Source organism: Squalius cephalus (assembly GCF_949319135.1).
Source record: "Squalius cephalus genome assembly, chromosome: 2".
Classification (NCBI taxonomy): Eukaryota; Metazoa; Chordata; class Actinopteri; order Cypriniformes; family Leuciscidae; genus Squalius; species Squalius cephalus.
Window position 1 is genome coordinate 5,514,854 of NC_137123.1, and position 22,109 is coordinate 5,536,962.

Here is a 22,109-nt window from a genome sequence, read left to right on the forward strand (position 1 = left end):
ATTAAAGCTTATATGTATAAATATAATTATATAGATATATTATGTGCATTATACATAATTATAAATATAATAAATAATAAACATGGTGGGTGTAATGCATTAATAAGGAATTAATTACTGTAATTTAATTACCTTTCCCTTGAAAAAGTAAAGTAAGGGATTACTCTTCTTTTTTTTTCTTTTTTTTTAAATTACAGTTACTTCTGATGTAGTTGCATTAATACTGTATAGACTATTGAACAATTATATATAAAACAATAGTGAATATAACGTATGTAGCTAATGTATGTGTTTAATGTAACCTTCTCCCTTTAAATTATTTGGTAGTTCAAGAATAATTGATGCAATTTTATATTTTTTAAAGAACTGTATAGAGACTCTCTGACGACTCTGACTCTCTTTCCATTAGTCCATGACTGCTAAACTTTATAGATGTAACATGACAGACAGTGAATGTGATTAACCCATGTGCAAACTGCAAAGAAAACCAGTAACCCAGTGATACATTGTGCAACTGTTACATTAGAGACATTTTCACCTGTTACTCTCACTGCTGCAACCTAATGAAGACAGTCATATTAATCAATAATTGAAATTTATGTTCACTGGAAAAATAAAAGCTGTAATTGATCATTTGTTTTCACTCAAATAAAACATGTTAGCGCAAGAAAGTAAATTGTTTAGGTTACCTGACCAAATGTTTAGGTAGCTACAAAACAAAATCAAATATAATTTTCTCCAATATAAAAAAATAAAAATAAAATAACTTTTATGCTTACATGCTTTAAAATATAAAGACTTCGCAAAAAAAAAATATATATATATATATATATATATATATATTAATAATAATTGTGTTAAACAGAGTGAGCCAAGATTATTTTACAACAAAACACAGAATACATAATTTCCCTGTGGCAGAAGATGATCTTATTTAATTTATGCTAATAGCGATCATTTTAGCCATAGCAATAAGTGGTGATTTTTTTTTTTTTTTTTTTGTCCAAAAAAGGAAAACAATTTCTGAACAGTTTGTGACAATCCAGCAGGATGAAACTGAGTTACCCTCTTTTGATTAAAATATTTGCATTTAATAAATAAAATATAAAACATCTCAATTGCCTCAAATGAATTAGCATAATCTCTCCTGTCTAGCATAGAGTTTAAGAAGCATTATTCTGTGAGTTCATCATCACTGTGTGTGCCTTCACTAAATATTTTCAAGGCTTCAGTAATTAATTCATCTTAGTGTAACCAGTGGATCACGACACCAAGCGTGACTGATGTTGCTGGAGTTCACAAAACCAGTTAGATGAAACCACAACTTCTGCGTTGTGTAGATATTGAGTAACATTGGACACTCAAACACGGGGCAACAGGCTTTCATTCATCTGGATCTTTATTTTCACTTCTGATAAACACACATGAATCACTCTTAAATGTCCTGTCTCTCCCACGCAATCATGGTGCAAAAGAGTCCAAAAGGGTAAAAAACAAATGAAGCGAAAGAGATTGCTTTACACAAGAAAATTGTATAAAACAGAAAACATACTTGATATAAACACACAAACAAGCATCCTCTATGGGTGAAACTCCCTTACATGTTCTGTCTCGGGTAAATGTACTATCTTATCACCATTAGATAAATAATAAAAAATAAAATAAAAAAACTAATACAAAAAATAATAACACACTTAATTGAAATAACATTATAAACATGATTAAAGATGGATATATATAAGACTTGAGAACTCAAATGAACTCTACCTCTCCCATGAAATTATGGTACAAAAGGGAAGAATAAGAGCAAACTCTCAAACAAAAAAAATAAATAAGACATCATGACTCAATTAAAGGGAAAACCCTCACAAATAGACAGCTATACCAGGTATGCAGATATGAACAATTTTGTGTTTGTCCTACTTAATATATTTAACAGTATAATTTGTATATTGGATACATTAGCAATATGACAGAAAGCCTGAATGATCCATCTCTTACTTGCACTTGTGGAAGTTACCTTGTTGTGGTAATTGTGACTTTATATCAATGTGACTTTAAATCTCGGAATTGCAACTATTTCTCATAACTGTAACTTTATATCTCACACTGCAAATTTATATTACAATATGACTTGTTTTTTGCAAAGCAACCTCATACATTGTGACTATAGCTCACAATTGAAGCTCTATTTCTTACAATTGTGACTATTGATTTCACAATTGTGAGACAATTGCATGAAATCGTAATTACCTTTTCGTTTTTTTGCTCTGAGGTGTAAATGTGTCTCTGTGGTTTCTCGCAGGAGGTTCTTAAATCTGACACAGAGACACTGAAGATTCGGGATAAACCCCAAATCCAGCATAGAGGGGTTCAGTGAATGTGGTGTTGAATGTGTATATGTGTGTGAGTGTGTGTGTGTCAGAGACGCTGTAGAAGGACAGAGTGCCGGCAGACCAGTCCAGATAGACACCTACTCTATTAGAGCGGGCTGAAGGGCCAGATACTTCAGTGCTTTCATTATTGAACCAGACTGTGTAATTCATATCAGAACAGTACATACTCCAGGACTTATCATTCAGCCCAAACCAACAGTCAGTCCCACGTTTCCTGTCGATTCCTTTATATGCCACTGCTACATGACCCGAGCCCCTCCATTCAACCTCCCAGTAACAGCGTCCAGTCAGACTCTCTCCACACAGAACATGCTCCTGGAGCTCAAATCTGTCTGGATGATCAGGATACGGCTGATGCTGCTCTTTCACACATGTTGCCTTTCTGTTGTCCTCAGACAGAATGAGCTGAGTGTGTGCTGTGTTTATATCCATTGTGAGATCACAGGCATCTGAACACAACAAGAGAGATCAGCACATCTTTGACATTGTTAAATATGCACAGGTGTGTGTGTGTGTGTGTTTGTATGTGTGTGTACTCGGTAAACCCTACGTTATGAGGACCAAATGTCTCCACAGTGTAGATAATAACTGTAATTTTTGACATTTTTTTGGTCCCCATGAGGAAAACAGCTTATAATTTTAGGGGTAAGGTTAGTGTAAAGGATATAATATACAAAGTTCTATCATGAAACTCTAGATGGCGCAGGCTGATAGGTCTTTAACTCAATCTGCTTGTAGTCACATCATTCTCTGTAGGGCACAGCTGATTGGTCCCTGCTGTATCAGTAGCCAATGAGCTCGCTGCTCAACCTTCAAATACTTGGTCAGCATTTGCTGTAGCTTTCAGAAACCCCCCACCTTCCCCAGCTCCACCTGTGTAGATCTGTTATGGTTTATTTCATGTACTGTATGCTGTATTGTACAGCACCAGCGTGTCTACTTGCTCACAGCAGTGTGTTGTGTATGTATTGGCAATAGCAAGTCTCTGGACTTGATCTACAGCAGAAGCAGTGTAGCAGATATATTCCGCTAAGGCCAAACATATTAATATGGTCATATCCATTACCATACCAAACACTCTGTCATGACAGAAATACAGTTGTTACAGTATGAACATCACTACACCTATGTCATTTCCTCATAATGAAAGGATTACCAGTGTGTAGGGCTGGGCATTGACACAAATTTCAAGATTTTATTTCAATTCACAAGCTTGCAATTTGATTTGATTTCAATTTGATACAATTCGATTCTAAATCAATTAATTAAATCAATTAATCATACATTAGCTACTAAAGAACAGGATAAGTAGAAATACAATTAATACAAATTATAGTGCATATATTAGGTTCATATTTCTAGCTGACTTGCTAGTTTTTGGACATTGAATCGCTTTTCTGTGGTAAATGTAACATAACGTGACACTGTATACAAGCTGTTTTATTGCCATCTTTCCATAGTTGTAAAACTGATTGAGCTATTACACGGATTGCGGTAAGTTGCACCAGGGCCGCTAGTGGGGTGAAAGATGGTGACAATTATAGGGGCCCCACAAAATCCAGCAGTTATACTATATAGGCCCCTGTTGTATGAATAATTATAATATTTATATTAGTTGCATGCCTAAGATTTAAATGAAACCACAAAAAACGTGCAATTTGGTTAAATATTTTTCCAAATATCTGCTTCTCTTACCTCCCTATAAATGGTTTAGTCCGATCTAAAGTATTTATTAATTATTCAGTCAGTGACAAACATCAGATGGACCCAATAAAATTGCAAGTCCCACCCCAGCTCATGAACAGAGCCAATCAGAGTTGAAGCGGCAGTGCCTGAAGTTAACGATGAACTTGCTGGAAGAGCAGGAGACTGACTGACTGAAAATTTCGGGGAAAAGAAAACATAAATCAGGGAACCAGAAACGCCATGAAGAGAATGAGAGGGAGGCCAGGAGAGTTGTTGTATTCCAGTCGATAAAGACGTTCTTAAAGACAGGTTGCTTTGTTTTTTCGCAGGGAATAAGAAAACTACCGTCTCCAGCCTGCCAGGTACTGTCACTTTTCATTATCTCTGCGCACCACAGTCGACTTCGACTGAATAATTACCTGCTCAAAATTTCTCTTTTTACACTATTGTACATAGAGGTAAAAAATTTACACGAGTCACGACGCATTGCATTATGCACCGGACCTGCCGGCTGATGATGTATTTATTACATCAAGAAAACGCCAATACAACACACTGCACTTGGATGAATACATTTATTAGATTTATTTAATAATATTACCAGATCCATATTATCTTTATTACATTTTTTTTTTTTTTTTACTGCATTCTTGTCAATTTCTAAATGTTTACTTTTTGATTTATGAATTATAACAGACTAATGGGGGGAAAAAAAACATTATTTTGCTGTTACTTTTTTAAAATTTGTTTTATTATTATTCAACAATTTCTTGCTTTTTGTTAGTTTTTATTAGTTGTAATTTTTATATAAACATTTAACTTTTAAAATAAAGGTTTCACAACAACATCACCATCTTCTGTTATATGTGGGCCTCCATGCTCATCTATTTACAGTATATGATATTGGTGGAGGGTGGTGGGGGCCCACATCAATATTTTTACAGGGGCCCCCGAATCCTCTAGCTACGGCCCTGAGTTGCACTATATCTTTCAATATATCTTCTGATGTTTATTCATGTTTATTATATGCTTTCACTAGCAATAATGGGGAAGAGATGATCATTTCACGTGCGCTTGGCCTGAACTGAAGGAGCTATGTGATCTGACGCACCACATTAAAGAGCGCCGAAACAGTATTTATTGTTTTGAATTTCCTAATTTGAAACCAGAGATGTTGTTTCATTAAAGAAGTTACACAGCAAAAAGCTACAAAGTTTTGTTCATTCATCAACTGAAAACAGCAGAAGCCCTATTCGGACAGGGCTAGTTTTCTAAACAGCGTTTGAGTAACAATTCTTATCACTCGATGTCTGTGATTTCATGTACTGATTTAGACGGGACTAACATCTATGTGTATATTACAGAGGTGGGACTATGTGTTCTCTTACGAGAGGTCTCTCGTACTGCGTAAGTATCTTACGCTATGTGGAAATCTCTTTTCCGCGAGATACTGAAGCCAAAAATTATCCTTAATTTTGAAATAATGTAAAACGCGTTGCAGCAGCATGCAGGCATAGGCAAGACGGCTCGTGTGCCTATTGGCTGCCCTGCGGCAACTGCAGCAGCCTATCGAGAGAGGCCCCCGTGACGTCAGATCCAATGGGGGCGCTTCGCGCCCACTACGTCACGTCCCGCCGAAACTCACGTGGCGTGGGCCTTATAAATATAGCTCGAGAGGCTGGTTCCCTGATTTTTCATCTCTTCAGCGAAGCGCACACATCGCTGGATCCGGAGAGGAAAAAGCCGCGCCGTTGAAAAAGCCTTCTGCGGGACGAGCTTTCACCTGAAGCTGCTGGTCGACAACTCGCCGCCTTCAGTCGCCGTTCCTGCTACGCTATCCGGCGTACTATATCCTTTTATTACTACCTCCTTCCTAAAAGAGCCGAGCGTCTTTTTTAAGATGTCTCGTTCATCCTGTGGCTCGTGCCGAGCCCCACTCAGCGACGGGGACAGCCATGTCATCTGCGTTTCCTGGGTGAGGATCATGCAGCTCTCGCGCTCGCTGGCGGCGGCTGCCCTCACTGCGAGCTAATGCCTATGGTGACTCTGAGGACTTGCCTGGCATCCTTCTCCGAGTCTGCATCTCTGCCCGCTGCGGCACCGCGCCGTAAAAAGCGCCGTTCTCAGCAGGTCCCGGAACCTCCTCCTACCGAGAGAAGCTCGCCGGTTCGCCTGCCAGCTTCTCCGCCCGCTTCGCCTGAGTCTCTCCCCACCTGACAACGGCCGCCGCCTGCCGCCGTTTCCGTCATGGATGACGAAGAAGAAGCCGCGTCTGTGGAGGATTGTAGCTGCTCTATCCTGGCGTCGGGCAGTGAGGATTGGTCGAGCTCTGCGGATCTCGCCCCTTCTGCCTGCGATCCTCCCGGGAAAAGGGCCAGCATCGAAGCAGAGCTGACGCGTCTGCTCACACAGGCCGTGGCGAGCCTCGGCCTCGAGTGGTCAATGCCCGCGGAACCCGCCCCCAACCGGCTGGACGTTTTTTTCCTGAGAAAGGACCGCGTTTCACAGTCTTCTAGACCCGCGCCTTTTCTTCCTGAGCTTCATGAAGAAGTTGCGAAGTCATGGAACGCCCCCTTCTCGGCTAGGGTCCGCACCTCTGTGTCAGCTGCATTCTCCGTGGTGGACGGTGCTAAACACAGAGGGTATCTCGCCATTCCTTCGGTGGAAGAAGCTGTAGCGGCCCATCTTTGCCCGCCCTCTGCTGGACGGCATGCTAAGACGGCGCTACCATCTAAAGCTTGCCGCACAACTTCCACCTTGCACAGTCGCGCTTACACCGCCGCTTGCCAGGCTGCATCTGCGCTACATTCTATGGCCATTTTACAGATCTTCCAGGCCGACCTTCTCCGTAAAATGGACAAGGAAGGACCGGAAGCTATCAGCGTGCCGGACTTAAGGCGCGCCACGGACCTGGCTCTTCGCGCTACTAAGTCTGCTGCACAGGCCATAGGGCGAATCATGGCTGCTCTCACCGTTGCCGAGAGACACTTGTGGTTGACGCTTTCTGAGATGCCGGACTCTGAGCGCTCCGCGTTCCTCGACGCCCCCATCTCTTCTGCTGGCCTCTTTGGATCATCCATCAAAGATTTCGCGGATAGATTTGCTGAGGTGCAGAAAACGTCACAGGCCATGAAGCACTTTCTGCCCATGAAGCACTTTCTGCTCTAGACAGCCGTCTGCTCGCAGCTCTCAGCCGCAGCCGCAGCCCGCCGCCGCAGCCTCCGCCCGCCGCCGCTTTGCAGCGTCGACAGGCCCGGGACACAAGACCACGCTCTCGCTCTGCTGGCCGCCGGCCCCCGCCGCGCGGGCCCCGGCCGAAGATTGAGATAAAGCCTGAGGCCTCAAAGTCTTCCTAGCCAGCTTAGGAAAACGACGGTGTTCAAGTCCCGCTGCGGCCAGACTTCCACCGAAACTTCTCGCTCGTTCAGTTCCAGTAAATGTGACTGTTCCAGCGTATTCTGCAGTAAACTAGTCGGTAACACAGCCCGCTTGCCTGTACACAAACGCCGTTTTTACGGCGACCCAGATAAATCCCACAAAGAGTGTATTTTCTGGTATTCCGGCCACGGCCGATGGTGTGATGAGTGTAGTGAAAATGCCCACAGCCCAGTGTTCATTCCTACACACAAGCACAGCCCGCCACACAGGGCCCGCACACATAAAATTGGCTCACGTCGATTGTGCAATAAAAGTAGTGTATGTGCCCACGACCCAGTGCCCACAAACACTACACACTGCATGTCCCACGGTTTCTGTAAAAACGAAACCAACGCAATACAGTCAGCTCACGCCGACGGTGTTTTCAGTGCAGTAAATGTGCCCGCTGTCCCGCGCCCACATTCACTTACGGACATGACAAGCCCCACGGGGCTTCCCCCGCTCGCTCTCCCTCGGCAACCCACCGTAAGAGAGTCGAGTGTGGGCAGGCTGCCCGCTGTGATCAGTGCGCCCCCCGCCTCGAGCGCTACAAGCGCGGTGTTTGTGTTTCAGCACACCGGAGCTCTCCGGTCGCCACTATGTCGCAACCAGAGCCCAGATTTCATTCAACCCCTAGCTATTCATGCAAGTGCATGGGCAAAGCTTCCCGGGGTATCAGAATGGGTGCTAAACATCATAAAGAGAGGCTATTCACTGCAGTTCGCTCGACGTCCCCGCCGTTGTACGGCGTGAATCGAAACTACGGTGAAAATGAAAGTAGCACATCTACTTCGAGCCGAAATAGCAAAAAGGGGCCATAGAGCCTTTATCTCAAGCTCAGAGCGAAGGGGGTCTATACAGCAGATATTTTCTGGTACCGAAAAAAGACGGGGGTCTCAGACCCATTCTAGATCTAAGACAGCTGAACAGAGTGCTTTCAAAACGCCGGTTCAGAATGCTCACAACCAGGAAAATCCTCACGCAAATTCGCCAGGGGGACAATTGATCTGAAGGACGCGTATTTCCAAATACAAATAGCGTCACGTCACAGGCGTTTCTTGAGATTCGCCTTCGAAGGCCAGGCTTATCAATACACAGTCCTGCCGTTCGGCTTGTCCCTAGCACCCCGTACATTCACAATGTGTATGGACGCAGCGCTCACACCCCTGAAACTCCGGGGCATGCGAGTTTTGAACTACCTGGACGATTGGCTGATTCTAGCTCGATCACAATCAGAGCTCATAGAACACAGGACCATTTTACTCAAACACCTCGGGAATCTAGGTCTCAAAGTCAATTGGGCGAAGAGCTCACTGTCTCCCAGCCAGAGAATTTCCTTTCTGGGCTTGGAACTGGACTCGCTGTCTATGACAGCACAGCTATCGCCACAGCGCAGGCTGGACATCCAGCGCATGACAAAATCCTTCCGCCGCGGCACTATAGTCCCGCTCAGAAGGTTTCAGAAAATGCTGGGTCTCATGGCCTCAGCATCATCAGTGCTCCAGCTGGGTCTGCTTCGCATGTGCCCGCTGCAGTTCTGGCTGAAAGCGCGAGTACCACGGCGAGCTTGGACCTCTGGTCTTTTTCGCCTCAAGATCACTCAGGGATGCGTCGCAGCCCTGAAATCTTGGAAAGTGACTGACTGGTACCGGTCAGGTGTAAGCCTGGGGACTTCCTCGAGCATGAAAGTGGTGTCTACGGACACTTCCACCTCGGGATGGGGAGTGCTGTTCGAGGGCAGACCGTTCTTCGGCCAGTGGTCAGAACGGGAAAAGCTCCTACACATAAACTGCCTGGAATTGATGGCAGTCGACAACGCGCTGAGGCGTTTTTGTCCCCGAATAAAAGGGCACCAAGTCTTGGTCCGTTCGGACAACATGTGGTGTCCTATATAAATCACCAGAGAGGTATCAGATCCCGAAACCTATACAGGCTGACGGAACGCCTCCTGGTTTGGGCTCAGCACAATCTGCGCTCGCTGAGAGCAGCGCACGTGCCAGGCCATCTGAACTTGGGACCAGATAGACTGTCCACTGTCCAACAATGTTCCGGCAGGAGAATGGTCCCTAAACCCACAGACAGTCCAACTGTTGTGGAAAACTTTCGGCAGAGCAAAGATAGACCTGTTTGCGTCTCAAGAAAACGCTCACTGTCCGGAGTTTTTCTCCAAGAGCAGGGATGCGCTGGCCCATGTCTGGCCCCGCTGCCCGCTCTATGCTTTTCCCCCAGTGGCGCTCCTGCCTCAGGTATTAGAGCGAATCAGGGAAAACAGATGCTCAGTGCTACTAGTGGCTCTGTTCTGGAAGAACCAGGCTTGGTTCCCAGTTCTGATGCAGCTGTCAAGCACTGCCCCATGGCCAATACCAGTGAGGAAGGACCTCCTCTCTCAGGCCAAGGGCTCGATCTGGCATCCTCGCCCAGAGCTGTGGTCCCTACATGTGTGGGCCATCAACGGGTACCCGCTAACCTCCCGGAGGGAGTGTTAAACACGATCACGGAGGCTAGAGCCCCGTCTACTAGACAGCTTTATTCCTCGAAATGGTCTGTGTTTTCTAGCTGGTGCACAGCTCGTGGCATATCACCCACAGACTGTGGAGTGATAGAGGTTCTCTCCTTCCTTCAAGAGCTGCTGGATAAGGGTAGAGCCCCTTCCACGCTCAAGGTCTAAGCGCAACGTGCATGGAATTTGGGCCATATGACTCGAAGGTCATACTCAAACCAAAGCACGGATATGTTCCTAAGTCCCTCAACACGCCGTTCAGGGCTCAGGTGATTTCTCTTTCGGCTCTGCCGGTCTGTAATGAAGAGAAGGACGCAGGCTTCCTTTGCCCGGTCAGGGCATTAAGAGATTATGTGTCGCGCTCAACCGTCTTCAGGCAGACGGAGCAGCTCTTCGTTTTGTTCAGCGGATGTTCTAAGGGACTGGCTGCATCAAAAAAGACCCTATCCAGGTGGATAGTTGATGCTATAGCGCTGGCTTACATTTCTAAGGGCTTGCAGTGCCCATTAGGTGTCAAAGCGCACTCCACTAGAGGCATGGCCTCATCGTGGGCTTGGTATAGTGGGATTGCCTTGCAAGATATATGTATAGCGGCAGGCTGGGCCTCCCCATCTACATTTATAAGGTTTTATAACCTAGAGGTTCCCGCTTTGCAGGCAAAACTACTTTCGGTCCAATAAATCAGAATTATCTGCCCTGACGCTTTCGGCTCAGAAGTCTGTAACTGCTTGAACAACGTTCGCAGATCGATCAAATATTTCTATCGGGCAGTGTGTAAGACCCACTATATTCATCTGTCTAGGCCGAGTTCTCGCCCTAACAGTGTGAAACACTATAAATGGCCCCTTATCAGGAGCTATTCATTTAGGGATGATGCTATTAGCCCTCTTCCCGAACTCTCTGTGAGTCCCTTATGATTATGCACTATATGAGCCCCGGGCACTTGCCCTTGGGACTTTGGTGTTGGATCTCTGCACGCACGGCGTTTTACACTGTGTTCCCCATAGCGTAAGATACTTACGCAGTACGAGAGACCTCTCGTAAGAGAACGTACTTGGTTACTAACGTAACCTTGGTTCTCTCTAGAATAGGGAACGAGTACTGCGTATCTTGCCGTGCACGCAACACGCTCTGGTTCGCTTCGGCGATGAAAAACCAGGGAACCAGCCTCTCGAGCTATATTTATAAGGCCCACGCCACGTGAGTTTCGGCGGGACGTGACATAGTGGGTGCGAAGCGCCCCCATTGGATCTGACTTCACGGGGGCCTCTCTCGATAGGCTGCTGCAGTTGCCGCAGGGCAGCCAATAGGCACACGAGCCGTCTTGCCTATGCCTGCATAATGCCGCAACGCGTTTTACATTATTTCAAAATTAAGGATAATTTTTGGCTTCAGTATCTCACGGAAAAGAGATTTCCCGATTGCGTAAGAGACTTACGCAGTACGAGAGACCTCTTCTAGAGAGAACCGAGGTTACGTTAGTAACCAAGTACGTTTTCTAGATGTGGCCATTGCAAAGGTCATGTCCTGTGCGTGCGTCATGTATATGTCTTTTAAATAATAAATTGTATATATGATTTTAATTTATTATAAAAAAAAACATTTAAGTAAACTTAATGAGTTTATAGCAGTGGCTGTTTAAATTAATAATTGAGCAGAGAAATCTAGACAAGTATCTTACTCTTACTTAACACTGGTATTAAATGGGCAGTCTAAAACACTAGGTCATTTGCACTGGAATTTTCACAATTTTACGTCTGTGAAACAAATTCACTAACAACCCTATTAAAACTATTCCTGTTCGAATAGGGCTATTGACTGAGAGACAGATTATTGGGATTTAAGAATTGATAACGGTTCTTCAAAATGACAATCGATTTAAATCAAGGAATTTATCATTTTTACCCAGCCCTACCTGTGTGTGTGTGTGTGTGTGTGTGTGTGTGTGTGTGTGTGTGTGTGTGTGTGTGTGTGTGTGTGTGTAGGACCTACATTTTGCCAGTCCTGGTGTGATCCTTAAATATCCACCATGGTCCAAACTATACAGAGACAAAAACATACACAAAACAAACAAACAAACAAACACAAATTACATGATATGTGGGAAGATTATGAGTTTATTTATATCATTTACTCTCCCTTATGTCATTCCAAACCCATCAGACCCATCAGATTATTTCAACACACAAATTAAGATATTGTTAATTAAACCTGAGAGATTGCTGTCCCTAAATGTAATATAAAGGAAAGCGGTTTAATCCAAATCGTCACATCCTCCAGCTGGAGTGAATATGAGCTCTTCCAGAGGACACTAGTTTTGTCTCTGTGTCACTATTAAGGACTACATTCCCCACGATCCTTTGCCTGGACTCATTATGGCTTCATTCAGTACACTTACACTGCATGAAAAGACTCAAATCCGGCAATATCCGGGCATGGTAAACTCCTGTGTAATTTGATGTTTGCCGGATGTATGTGGGAGAAAGCGGTTCAGAGTAACACGGAACAGTATATTTCCAGACAAACCCGGAAACCTCAAATATGCGGACATATACAGGAATCCGTGAAATTTCACGGACATATACAGCTGAAACACTGCTGGGTGTAAGAGGACTGACAACTGTTAGGTGTGAAGACCTTTCATATGTTAATGACTGACACTAAAGGTGCTGGGTGTTCTCAGAGGGTGGGGTGGCAGGGGAGGACTTCAGTATTGAGAATTCAGAAATAAATAAATTAAGGTCCTGAAACAAAAAACCAACGTCAAAGAACTAGCAATGACTAAAGCCTACTCTAGGGTTGGTTCAAGTCGCCTGTGTCAGGGCCTTAAAACAACTGCATGAAGAAAGTATATCTTAAATATGAACTGAACATACAGTCACAAAAACATCTGAATATTTAATTAAATAAATTTAATTAAATAAACAAATGAATAGAACAAATAAAGGAAAATGAGCCAAACATTTCAGAATATCAAATTTTATTGTGAAGTTTTACAAATCGCATTGCAAAATGCATTGACACCATTATATGAGATCTGAACTGAGATGGACAATGACATCACGGTTTTCTCCAAAGTGGCGCTAATATATATGAAGAGTTCAGATGCAAAAGCCTCTAAGTGCCATCTGAAATGTTCTTCTAGAATTATCATTTTAATCAAGCTCATATATTTAAGATCAGTAATTTCACTTAAATGACAATTAATAGGTCATTTTCATTACCATTTAAGTGAAATTACTGAATTTAAATATGCAAGCTTGATAAAAATGATTATTCTAGAAGAAAAATTCAGATGGCACTTAGAGGCTTTTGCATCTGAACTCTTCATATATATATATATATATATATATATATATATATATATATATATATATATATATATTATTTTTTTTTTTTTTTTTTACATTAATCACCACTGAGCCTACTTAAGCTGGACTTGTGACGCTATTTTCTTCTGGAAACAACTTTGTTGCATTATCTTCCTGTTATCTCTGTAAAGCTGCTTTGAAACGCTGTATAAATAAAGGGGACTTGATATTTATTAAAAAGGTAGAAGGAACCTGAGCTTTTCTACTCCACTGAATTGAGGTGCGCAAGCAGGCTCTCTCGTCTCGTCACACTGTGCCCGAACAGCACTACTAGCTTATAAAGACTGAGGTCACTACAGTTAAAATCTCTTGCTGAGTTAATACACCTTTAAACTATTAATGTCTATGAACAAATATGTATTTTTATGTTTGTGTGCCTCAGCATTTCTGAGAGAACACCGCTGGTTCACTCACTATTTTTAAGTGTACTGTCGATCACGTGATATGACGTCATGACGTGCGGCCCTAACTGACGTTACCTGAAAAATCTATCCAAGATGGCTACCCTCTCGAGCGACGTGGTATCCAGCATGAAACAACTTGTAAGTAAACCAAAACACTTCAAAACTACTTTGCTTGTTGTAATATTGTAAGAATATCATATTACACGTGATATTTGACTGTTAGACTAGGCTATTTTTAAGTTGCAAGCGCGGTGTCGCGGGCGCGATTGCCGTCAGTTTGCCTGCTAGTGACAGAATATCCTGTGTAACGTTAACTTATTGTTAATGTCGTGGCAGGGCAATAATATTAACGTTAGTCAATAACTCTTTTCAGCAAGCGATAGTCCTTCTGTTTTTGAGTGTGTTGCTGCTGTTTGTGTTAAGCGCCCCGCTCTGGTAAGTTCAATGTGATGTTATCTACATGCACCCAAATGAGCTAGTGGCTAACGTTAGCAGTTACGTTAACTTTTACTCAAACAAAGTTAAGGTTATCGACATAATAGCAGGGGGGTAATTGAGCGCTCGATTTCCGTACCACCCCCGGGAGCCGCCATTGGCTAACAAGCCTTCACCTGCTGTTAGCATCCCATTGACTTCCATTCATTTTGGCGTCACTTTGACAGCGAATAACTTTACATCTGAGGCGTTTAAAGACTCCATTTGTCCATTGTTTATTTCTAAAGAAACACGACAATGTATAAAAGGCTCCATTACCTTGTAGCTTACGTTATGGCCCCGTAGAAGCAGTTTTTGTAAAAGTAGGCTAACGATTGCGTCATAACCACGCGACTCTCTGGAAATTACCATAGAGACAGGAAGAGAAGCTCGCAGTCAATCGGGGGGACGTGGAGGCATAATGTCCGATAAAGTCTAGGGAGAAGCCCATAGAGAGTCATGACGTTGCTCCTGCTCCTAGCTCATGGACAGCTCCTACTCACACTCTCCGTCTCTGCAAGATTCGGAAGGGAATGGTTCAGATTTCGCTCGGCACAACTACTAGAAAACTTACAACTGTCAGGCAGGCTGCTCACGTCACATCCACGTCGTCAAGCTCAGTTTGAGTCTGCGCAGTACGCTTGGCAGTCAGGAAATGAGGGCTTCTAATTTGCTTCACTTTTCTCCGTTGAAGTCTATGGGGTCGCTGTGTCCAGTTTATATACTGTCTATGCATAATAGTTACCGAATGAACTATGCAAGTTTTTATTAAACCTTTACAAACGTCTTTTCATTAGCAGCTATAGGTTTAAGTGGAAGGAGTGCAGTGAGCATCCCCCAAAATCAAGGTGACTCAAATGTTAATTTAGGCTGTAATTATTTTTCACCATTTCTTTTATTTGGAGCCTAATTCATTAGCATCAATCAAAAGTCTCTTAAAAATTAAATATCTTGTTGTCTGTTTTTGTGTGCATGTGCAGACCTACATTGTCACCAGAGAGCAACTTTATCGGTAAGTTACATTCACTTGAAATTTTGTATCATTAATTTGTCATTAAAGAGGTTGATTGCATAATTTGACTGGTTTCATATTGATTGTTTTATCTGTGCAGGTGAAGGACTTCTTGGGGAAATGGCCGGCTCTTCGGATTGAATCACAGGTAAAACAGACTCACTTCTCTTTTCTGCCACTCTTCACACATATTTCTATGCCAAATTTTTAATATGTATCACATTCAAATGGAACAGCAAATGCCACTATTCACTGTGTGTAAGAACTATCACTTTGCATGTGACCATGTTGCTCAACAATGTATTTTAATGGAACATGTTGCATCACAAATGTGTTTTCTGTTGCAAATTGAGTGTTAGTCTTTTTATATAATTATTTTTGTTTGTTTTTGTTTTTGTAGCTTTGTGCTGAGTTCCAACGCATTACAAACGTCAACATACGGAACCAGTTCTATGCTGTGCTTGACCAACATACACCTGCACTGGTGGCCTTGTATAGGCAGAAGGCGGCACGAACCGGTAAGATATCAGAGGCGCTGCGTGACATCTTAAAGATTTATGAACGGATATGTTTTGTCTCTTATGTTTACTGTGATGGCCAACTTATTCAAACTGAAAATTCAGTTTTGTGGTTCTTGCAGATTGTGAATCCACTTAAACGCTTTTTAATTTCAAACTTTACAGGAATCTGTAAGGTGCCTCCATAATTCAGTGAACAACCCACACAAATACGATCCACAAACCGGGTAAGACTGCGTATTGTATACTGTAAATGTTAGTTTAATCTACTACTATATGGATTTGAAATACCAAAACTGAATTTCATTAATGATGCCTGCAACTTTTTCCCCCAGAATAAATTCATCACATAACCTGGCTGTGACCACTTACCTCTTCGAAGAGTTAAGGACAACTTTTACAGGCGTTGACCCTGAATGTGCAAAAGGTAATCTTAAACATGTTGTAATCATTGTCCTCTGTTTTACTTAGTTTTATTGGCATTACATTTATTCATGATTTATTTAACAGGTTGCAAGACGTATTTTGAGACTTTGCGGAGGAAGTATTCTTTGGCTCAGCCTGAAAAAGCCCAGAAAAGAAACACTATGAAGAACATTGCAAAGAACCGTCAAAGAAAGAGACGGGTAAGTTAAGAAACTGGTTAAGCAGTTTTTTTGTTTTTTTTTCAGATTGTAATTATCCTCCTCTCCGTGTTTTAGTGGTTAAATTACTGTCATGTTTTGCAGTTGCTGGAGACCAGGTCCAGTGTTGTACAAACCAACACAGAAAGGGAACTGTGGAAGACTGCAACAATAGAACTGATGTCTGATGAAGATGCTATTGTTGATGGAAGGCCAGTGTGGATGGTGAGGTCTCCACCAAACAGAACCACAGAGTTATCGGCTCTCTGCCAGGTAGGCATGTGCCGGTATCAAATTGTCATGCTGCGATTAATTGTTTGAGCTTTTATCACGGTATACGGTATTATCACGATATTTTATTTGCACAAGAGAAACGTGTCAGAGAAACGCCGCATGCACACAGTGCTTCATGTGGGGATTGTTTACATCAGAGTGCGCGCGTGTTTTGCGCAGCATACACACAGTGTTTTTTTAAGCGGTTTACGGAAAATAAGCTAATGCGCGTTCTATAAATATAAATTTGGATCTATTATTTTTCACGGTATTTTAAAGTGCCCGCAATAACAATATCGTGCATATTCATTATCGCGATTTATCGCATTACCGAATACCGGCACATGTCTACTGCCAGGTACTACAAACCAGACTAGAGGCTGACCCACGCTACGTCACACCACCAGTGCATCATGGCAGTTTGAAAAAATGAATATTTACATATATTTTATATACACTTTAATTTCTATATTACTTATTTATTGATCTCGTTTTATATTTTATACTTTGTATATTTGTTCCTTTTTGATGTGCATGTTGCTTATCTCCACGTTTTGTATTTTATTCCTTTACACCTCTGTTCACATTTCTTTTCCCCCATTCATTTTAATGTATGTTTATAATGTTCTTTGGAATGTTCATGTTATATTTGTTTTTGTTCCTTTACATTTCTATCCCTTCAAATATTTTTGTTCCCCCATTCCTTTTTAATGCTTGTTTATAATGCTCTTTGGAATGTTTTATTTACCTTAATAAAAATGTCAGACTTTCTCATTGTTCTTTGTGTGTGTTTTTAAAATTATATTTGAATGTATTAAAATTGGGTTAAGGGGGGGGTTAGTGTATACTGAGCAATATCTGCATAGCTGGCCTATAACCAATCAAATCACTGTGCGATAAGGCCTAGGGTGGGCTATGTTCTAAAAGTAACCAATCAAATCACTTTCCTGGGTTTTCAATGTGTCCTGTCCTCCAATAGTGGTCTGGGTAATGGGAGTGGTTTTAAAAGAAAAGGACCAATAGGGGGGAAGGCCAAAAGATGCACAAAGGTGTGAAAATGTTCTCTTGAAAAAACCTTTGATGGGATTACTTGCCATGGCAACAAATGGCTGTAGCACGGAAGTATACGTCCACAACATACATCCGATTTGGTATCATTTCGGATGTATACGGATATATACAGACCCCTGGAATTTGAGCTATCCGGCCAGTATACTCCTGGATTCTTCCGAATTTCAGCAGTGTATACAGGAGTATACTGGTCCGGATACACCTCTTTTCATGCAGTGTTATGTATTGTTACTAGGGTTGCCACCCGTCCCGGTTTTCCAGGGATTGTTCTCTTTTTTGAGCGACAGTCCCGGAAAATTAATATTCTTTCCCGGGACACGAATTGTCCCGGTTTTTTGTTAAAATGTACTTCTAAAGTAGAATTTCCTGGTTTCAAACCGTTTCCTTCTACTGTTACTGCAGAGCTGCCACGCGCAATTAACCCTTCTCACGCACAGAAAAATCGCGAAGCAAAGAGGACACGGAGACCGACAGACTAGACAGAGCAGGTTACTTATGATATAAAAAAAATCTCAGCTCTCAGATTCTGTCAATTTTATTACGAAATTCAAACAATAAACACCGTTTTGGCGTTTGTAAATGATCCCTAGCGGCGCGTGAACTGATCACCTCTAGCTAATAGTAAATAAACAAGAATGAACGATGTTAAAATAAAACGTACAACTTACCGAAATGTATATTCATCATACATAATATCGATCAATCAGTGTTTTTCAACCGCGGAAAGGGTCAATAAAACAGCTGGCGAACAATTGTCACATAACATTTACCTCAGGAAAGCCATTTGATGACCATACCCACACAGCAAAGGAGTCCGTGGCGGACCCGCCCTCAAGCCGCCAGATCCGCCTGACTGTCAGATTCGTTTTCGCTGCGCTAACAGGATCAGCCCCGCCTCCAGGATCGGCCCCGCCTGCGGTTTTAATCGGCGGACCCAGAACGGATCACATACGGATCCGCACTTCGGACGCGCCTTAACATGTGCCCCGCCCCCTAACGCACTGTCACCTTGCGGACTCGCTACAGACGCTGGGCGGACCCGCTGACCAAACGCGCCTAATTTCAACTGTCGCCATCGTCACAGAATCATTCTCCGCTCTGTGGAAAAGCTAACCGGCAGGTCGACAAGCACGGAACACGGTAAGAATGGTTCAAATATGCTTTATTTGTACAGTTACTTAGCTGTAAAACATTACTGTTCATACCGTTCAACATACCGATGATTTTATTTCTGAAATGATTGTGGCAAACGAAGTTAGCAAATTGTCATTAGCGTAGATTTGAGTAAAAATGTATTTGATAATTAATAACTTTGAGTAAAAAGCTATTTGGATGGTATATTCTTTCTGTCTGGGAGGTTAGGTGATTTAATTAACGTTAGCTGTCCGGATTTTTATCACACCCTGATCGCGTATTTTCTCCCCTCCAGTAACGTTAAAATGTCAGGCAATATTATCATGTTAGGCCTAACGTTACCCAACTTACGTTTTTCACTGAATTTCTGGTATAACATGTCTATTTTTGTTTACATTTTGACAGTTCCACCTCCCCATGTAATGTTGTTTCAAAAAAATAATTAATATTATATGATACTGTGTGTGTGTGTGTGTGTGTGTGTGTGTGTGTGTGTGTGTGTGTGTGTGTGTGTGTGTGTGTGTTCTGTTGCAGCTTACAGTTTGTTCAAGTGCCACCAGTCTTATTTTGGAGTTTCATCTTTTCCTGACATCAGAGTAAGTAAGATTTAATACTGTTCCAACTGGATTTGTTGTCAAATACTGACACTGGTCCACACTACAGCATTTAATACTGTACTGGTTTGGTTAGTTTGAGTCCATTTTTGTTTACATCATGACAAATATATTCTCCACCACCTCCCCATGTAATGTTGTTTCAGATAATTATTTCATATCATATTAAGATTGTGTGTGTGTTCTGTTGCAGCTTACAGTTCACAGTTTGTTCAAGTGCCACCAGTCTTATTTTGGAGTTTCATCTTTTCCTGACATCAGAGTAAAGTAAGATTTAATACTGTTCTAACTTGATTTAGCCAGATATGTTGTCAAATACTGACACTGGTCCACACTACAGCATTTCAATTGTCAAGGCTTAAAAATTTGCAAATTATCAACTTGAAGATGCAGCACTGGCCCAATGGGGCAGGTTAAAGTTCCTGCAACTGGCCCAAGTATCTTTCACGCTGGCCCCGGGCCATCAGGCAGTCCTTATTGTCGAGCCCTGCTGTATAATTATTTTTGAAAACACTCAAAATTTTGGTTATTTTCCACAACACACTAGTTGAAATGTGTATTTTGTGTTTCTGTTACGTTTCTTTTAGATAAAATGAATAGAAAAACTGTACCTGTCTCCAGCTCCACCTTAAGACAGTAAGTTCTTCAGCAACTTCACTGTAAGTTGACAGTTTATTGTTGATTCAATTGAGTTCAGTAAGGCCACATTTATACTGCAGGTCTTGATGCCCAATTCTGATTTGTTGACCATATCTGAATTTCTTTTATTTTTTGGACCAGCTTTTTTAATTTAAAAGTGACCCATATGCAATTACACCATACACTTGGTGAAATAACCCAAGGTAGACATACTGACCTGTTCTTGAAACAGGAAGTTAAATTTATCTGGTGCTGTTTGTTACTTCCTTCTCGTTTAAGGATGTTTGGTGCCACAAAATTGGTACAGTGATGGAGTTACCTATTGGCCAAACTACAAAAATGATGAGAGAGTGAACGGGGCAGTGAAAAATTCTAAGGAACCTGGACCTGACTGGAAAAAATATGATGCCAGAGTCATGTGGTATGCTATTTTCTTTTTAAATAATCTAAATGGCTTTTGTAAGCAAATATCAAAGTATTTTGCCAATATGTTATATGGGAAGAAAATCCTTTTAATTACATTCTCATATTGTTCTGTTGTCTATAGTTCTACTCTATTAATTTGAAGGTCTACTGAAGTTTAACATGTAGGCTATTTATTTTTTAGATGACTACTTTGTGGCACAACAACTCTTGAAGAAAGCTCTAAATTGCAACACATCAGATCTACAGTCTGAAGAGGAAGAGGAGGAGATTCGGCCAAAAAGAAGGCCAAAGCCGATGTTAGTATACGTATATTATCCTTTATATTTTACATTAACTTTTTGGCCTCTATATTTTCTCAAAAACATAATTTAGTGTTAGGATATGATGAACCCGACAACCACCACACGTAAAGCCAGCTGAAATAGAGTTAAATGGACAGTATGTTTTCTGGTTTCTCAGAGAAACCATTCTCAACCAATTACATTGATTTACAATTTAAGTTCTTAGGCCAGTGAAAATGTTTATGTAATTACATTTACATTTATGCATTTGGCAGACGTTTTTATCCAAAGCAACTTACACTGCATTTTAAGGTACACATTTACATTCCTATCAGTTCTTGCTTCCCCTGGGAATTGAACCCATGACCTTAGCATTGCAAGCGCCAACACTCTACTGTTTGAACTACAGGAAGGCTTTACATTTATTATTATTATTAATAAGAGTAATTAATAAGATGTTTACTGCTTGTTTTTTTCCACCCTAATTTATAGTCATTTCTTGGGAGACTCTGATGAGAGCGAGGAGGAAGATGCTCATAAAAAGAGAGGCAAACTTTTAACACAACCATCAGCTCCTGTTATCACACCACCACCTTTTATCCTAAGTAGCGGCACAGCTGCTCCACCTCCACCCATTTCTTCGCCTCACTGTTCACAGAGACCAGCAGAAGAGCAAACCCCTTCTGCAAGCAGAGTCTACAGACCTACCTGGCGGGGGGGGGGTTTGTTTAGATTTTGTTTAGTTCTTTTTTTAGTCAACTAAACTTATAGGCATTCAAGTTTTATTCAAGGAAAACTTTTTTTTTTTTTGTCACGCTGTATAATGGTTAAAATTATAATCACTTAATCATTTTAGTTGAACTTCTGTTTGTGTTTGTGCCAAATTCTTTAGGGAGTCTATTAAAGTCTGTAGTTTTCTTATGTCTCATTAGAACTACAGAAACGCGACCCGATCTGGCAATCTTACATAGCGTGGTTATAGCAGATAAAGGACCGCAAAGCGGAGGCAGAAGTGCCTTTCACCCTGTTACGACTTGACATTATTTTAAGTTAAAAAAAGAATTATGTCTATCCTCTAAAAAACAACAACCTGGTAGCTTCAATGTGATTTCATGACATGTAATGAAAATCTGCTTATGTATTACAGGTGGTGTGAGAAAGAGCCATGTCTCCTGTGCCGCCACCGATGACGACATTACAAAACATGTAATCCGGTGGTTCAACCTGGCATCAGATAGGGGAAGCTCAAGGAGCCGGAGCCCCTGTCAGC

General features: G+C 41.8%; 2 protein-coding genes across 6 annotated transcripts in view; one reads left to right on the top strand and one right to left on the bottom strand.

Moving 5' to 3' along the window:
• LOC307154469 (protein NLRC3-like) overlaps window positions 1-22,109 on the bottom strand; it is a 96,596-nt gene that overhangs the window by 54,180 nt on the left and 20,307 nt on the right. For 2 of the 5 annotated variants that reach the window (XM_079864444.1, XM_079864445.1), the window contains exons 6-7: window positions 11,992-12,038; window positions 1,106-2,845 (exon numbers count right to left, since the gene is read on the bottom strand). In XM_079864444.1, coding sequence (XP_079720570.1) covers window positions 2,313-2,845; window positions 11,992-12,038 — 580 coding nt within the window. In that variant the 3' untranslated portion in view covers window positions 1,106-2,312. Of the gene's footprint in view, window positions 1-1,104; window positions 2,846-11,991; window positions 12,039-22,109 lie in introns of those variants that run through there. The other 3 variants (XM_079864449.1, XM_079864450.1, XM_079864446.1) reach the window with 3 other exon arrangements.
• On the top strand, window positions 15,051-21,491 carry LOC307154547 (uncharacterized protein C14orf93 homolog). Its single transcript, XM_079864563.1, has 15 exons — window positions 15,051-15,096; window positions 15,229-15,260; window positions 15,361-15,408; window positions 15,661-15,778; window positions 15,944-16,005; window positions 16,114-16,205; window positions 16,289-16,404; window positions 16,507-16,674; window positions 17,033-18,885; window positions 19,414-19,475; window positions 19,687-19,760; window positions 20,081-20,129; window positions 20,412-20,553; window positions 20,740-20,854; window positions 21,332-21,491. The coding sequence occupies exons 4-9, from the start codon at window positions 15,713-15,715 to the stop codon at window positions 17,105-17,107; spliced, it is 579 nt and encodes a 192-aa protein (XP_079720689.1). The 5' UTR covers window positions 15,051-15,096; window positions 15,229-15,260; window positions 15,361-15,408; window positions 15,661-15,712; the 3' UTR covers window positions 17,108-18,885; window positions 19,414-19,475; window positions 19,687-19,760; window positions 20,081-20,129; window positions 20,412-20,553; window positions 20,740-20,854; window positions 21,332-21,491.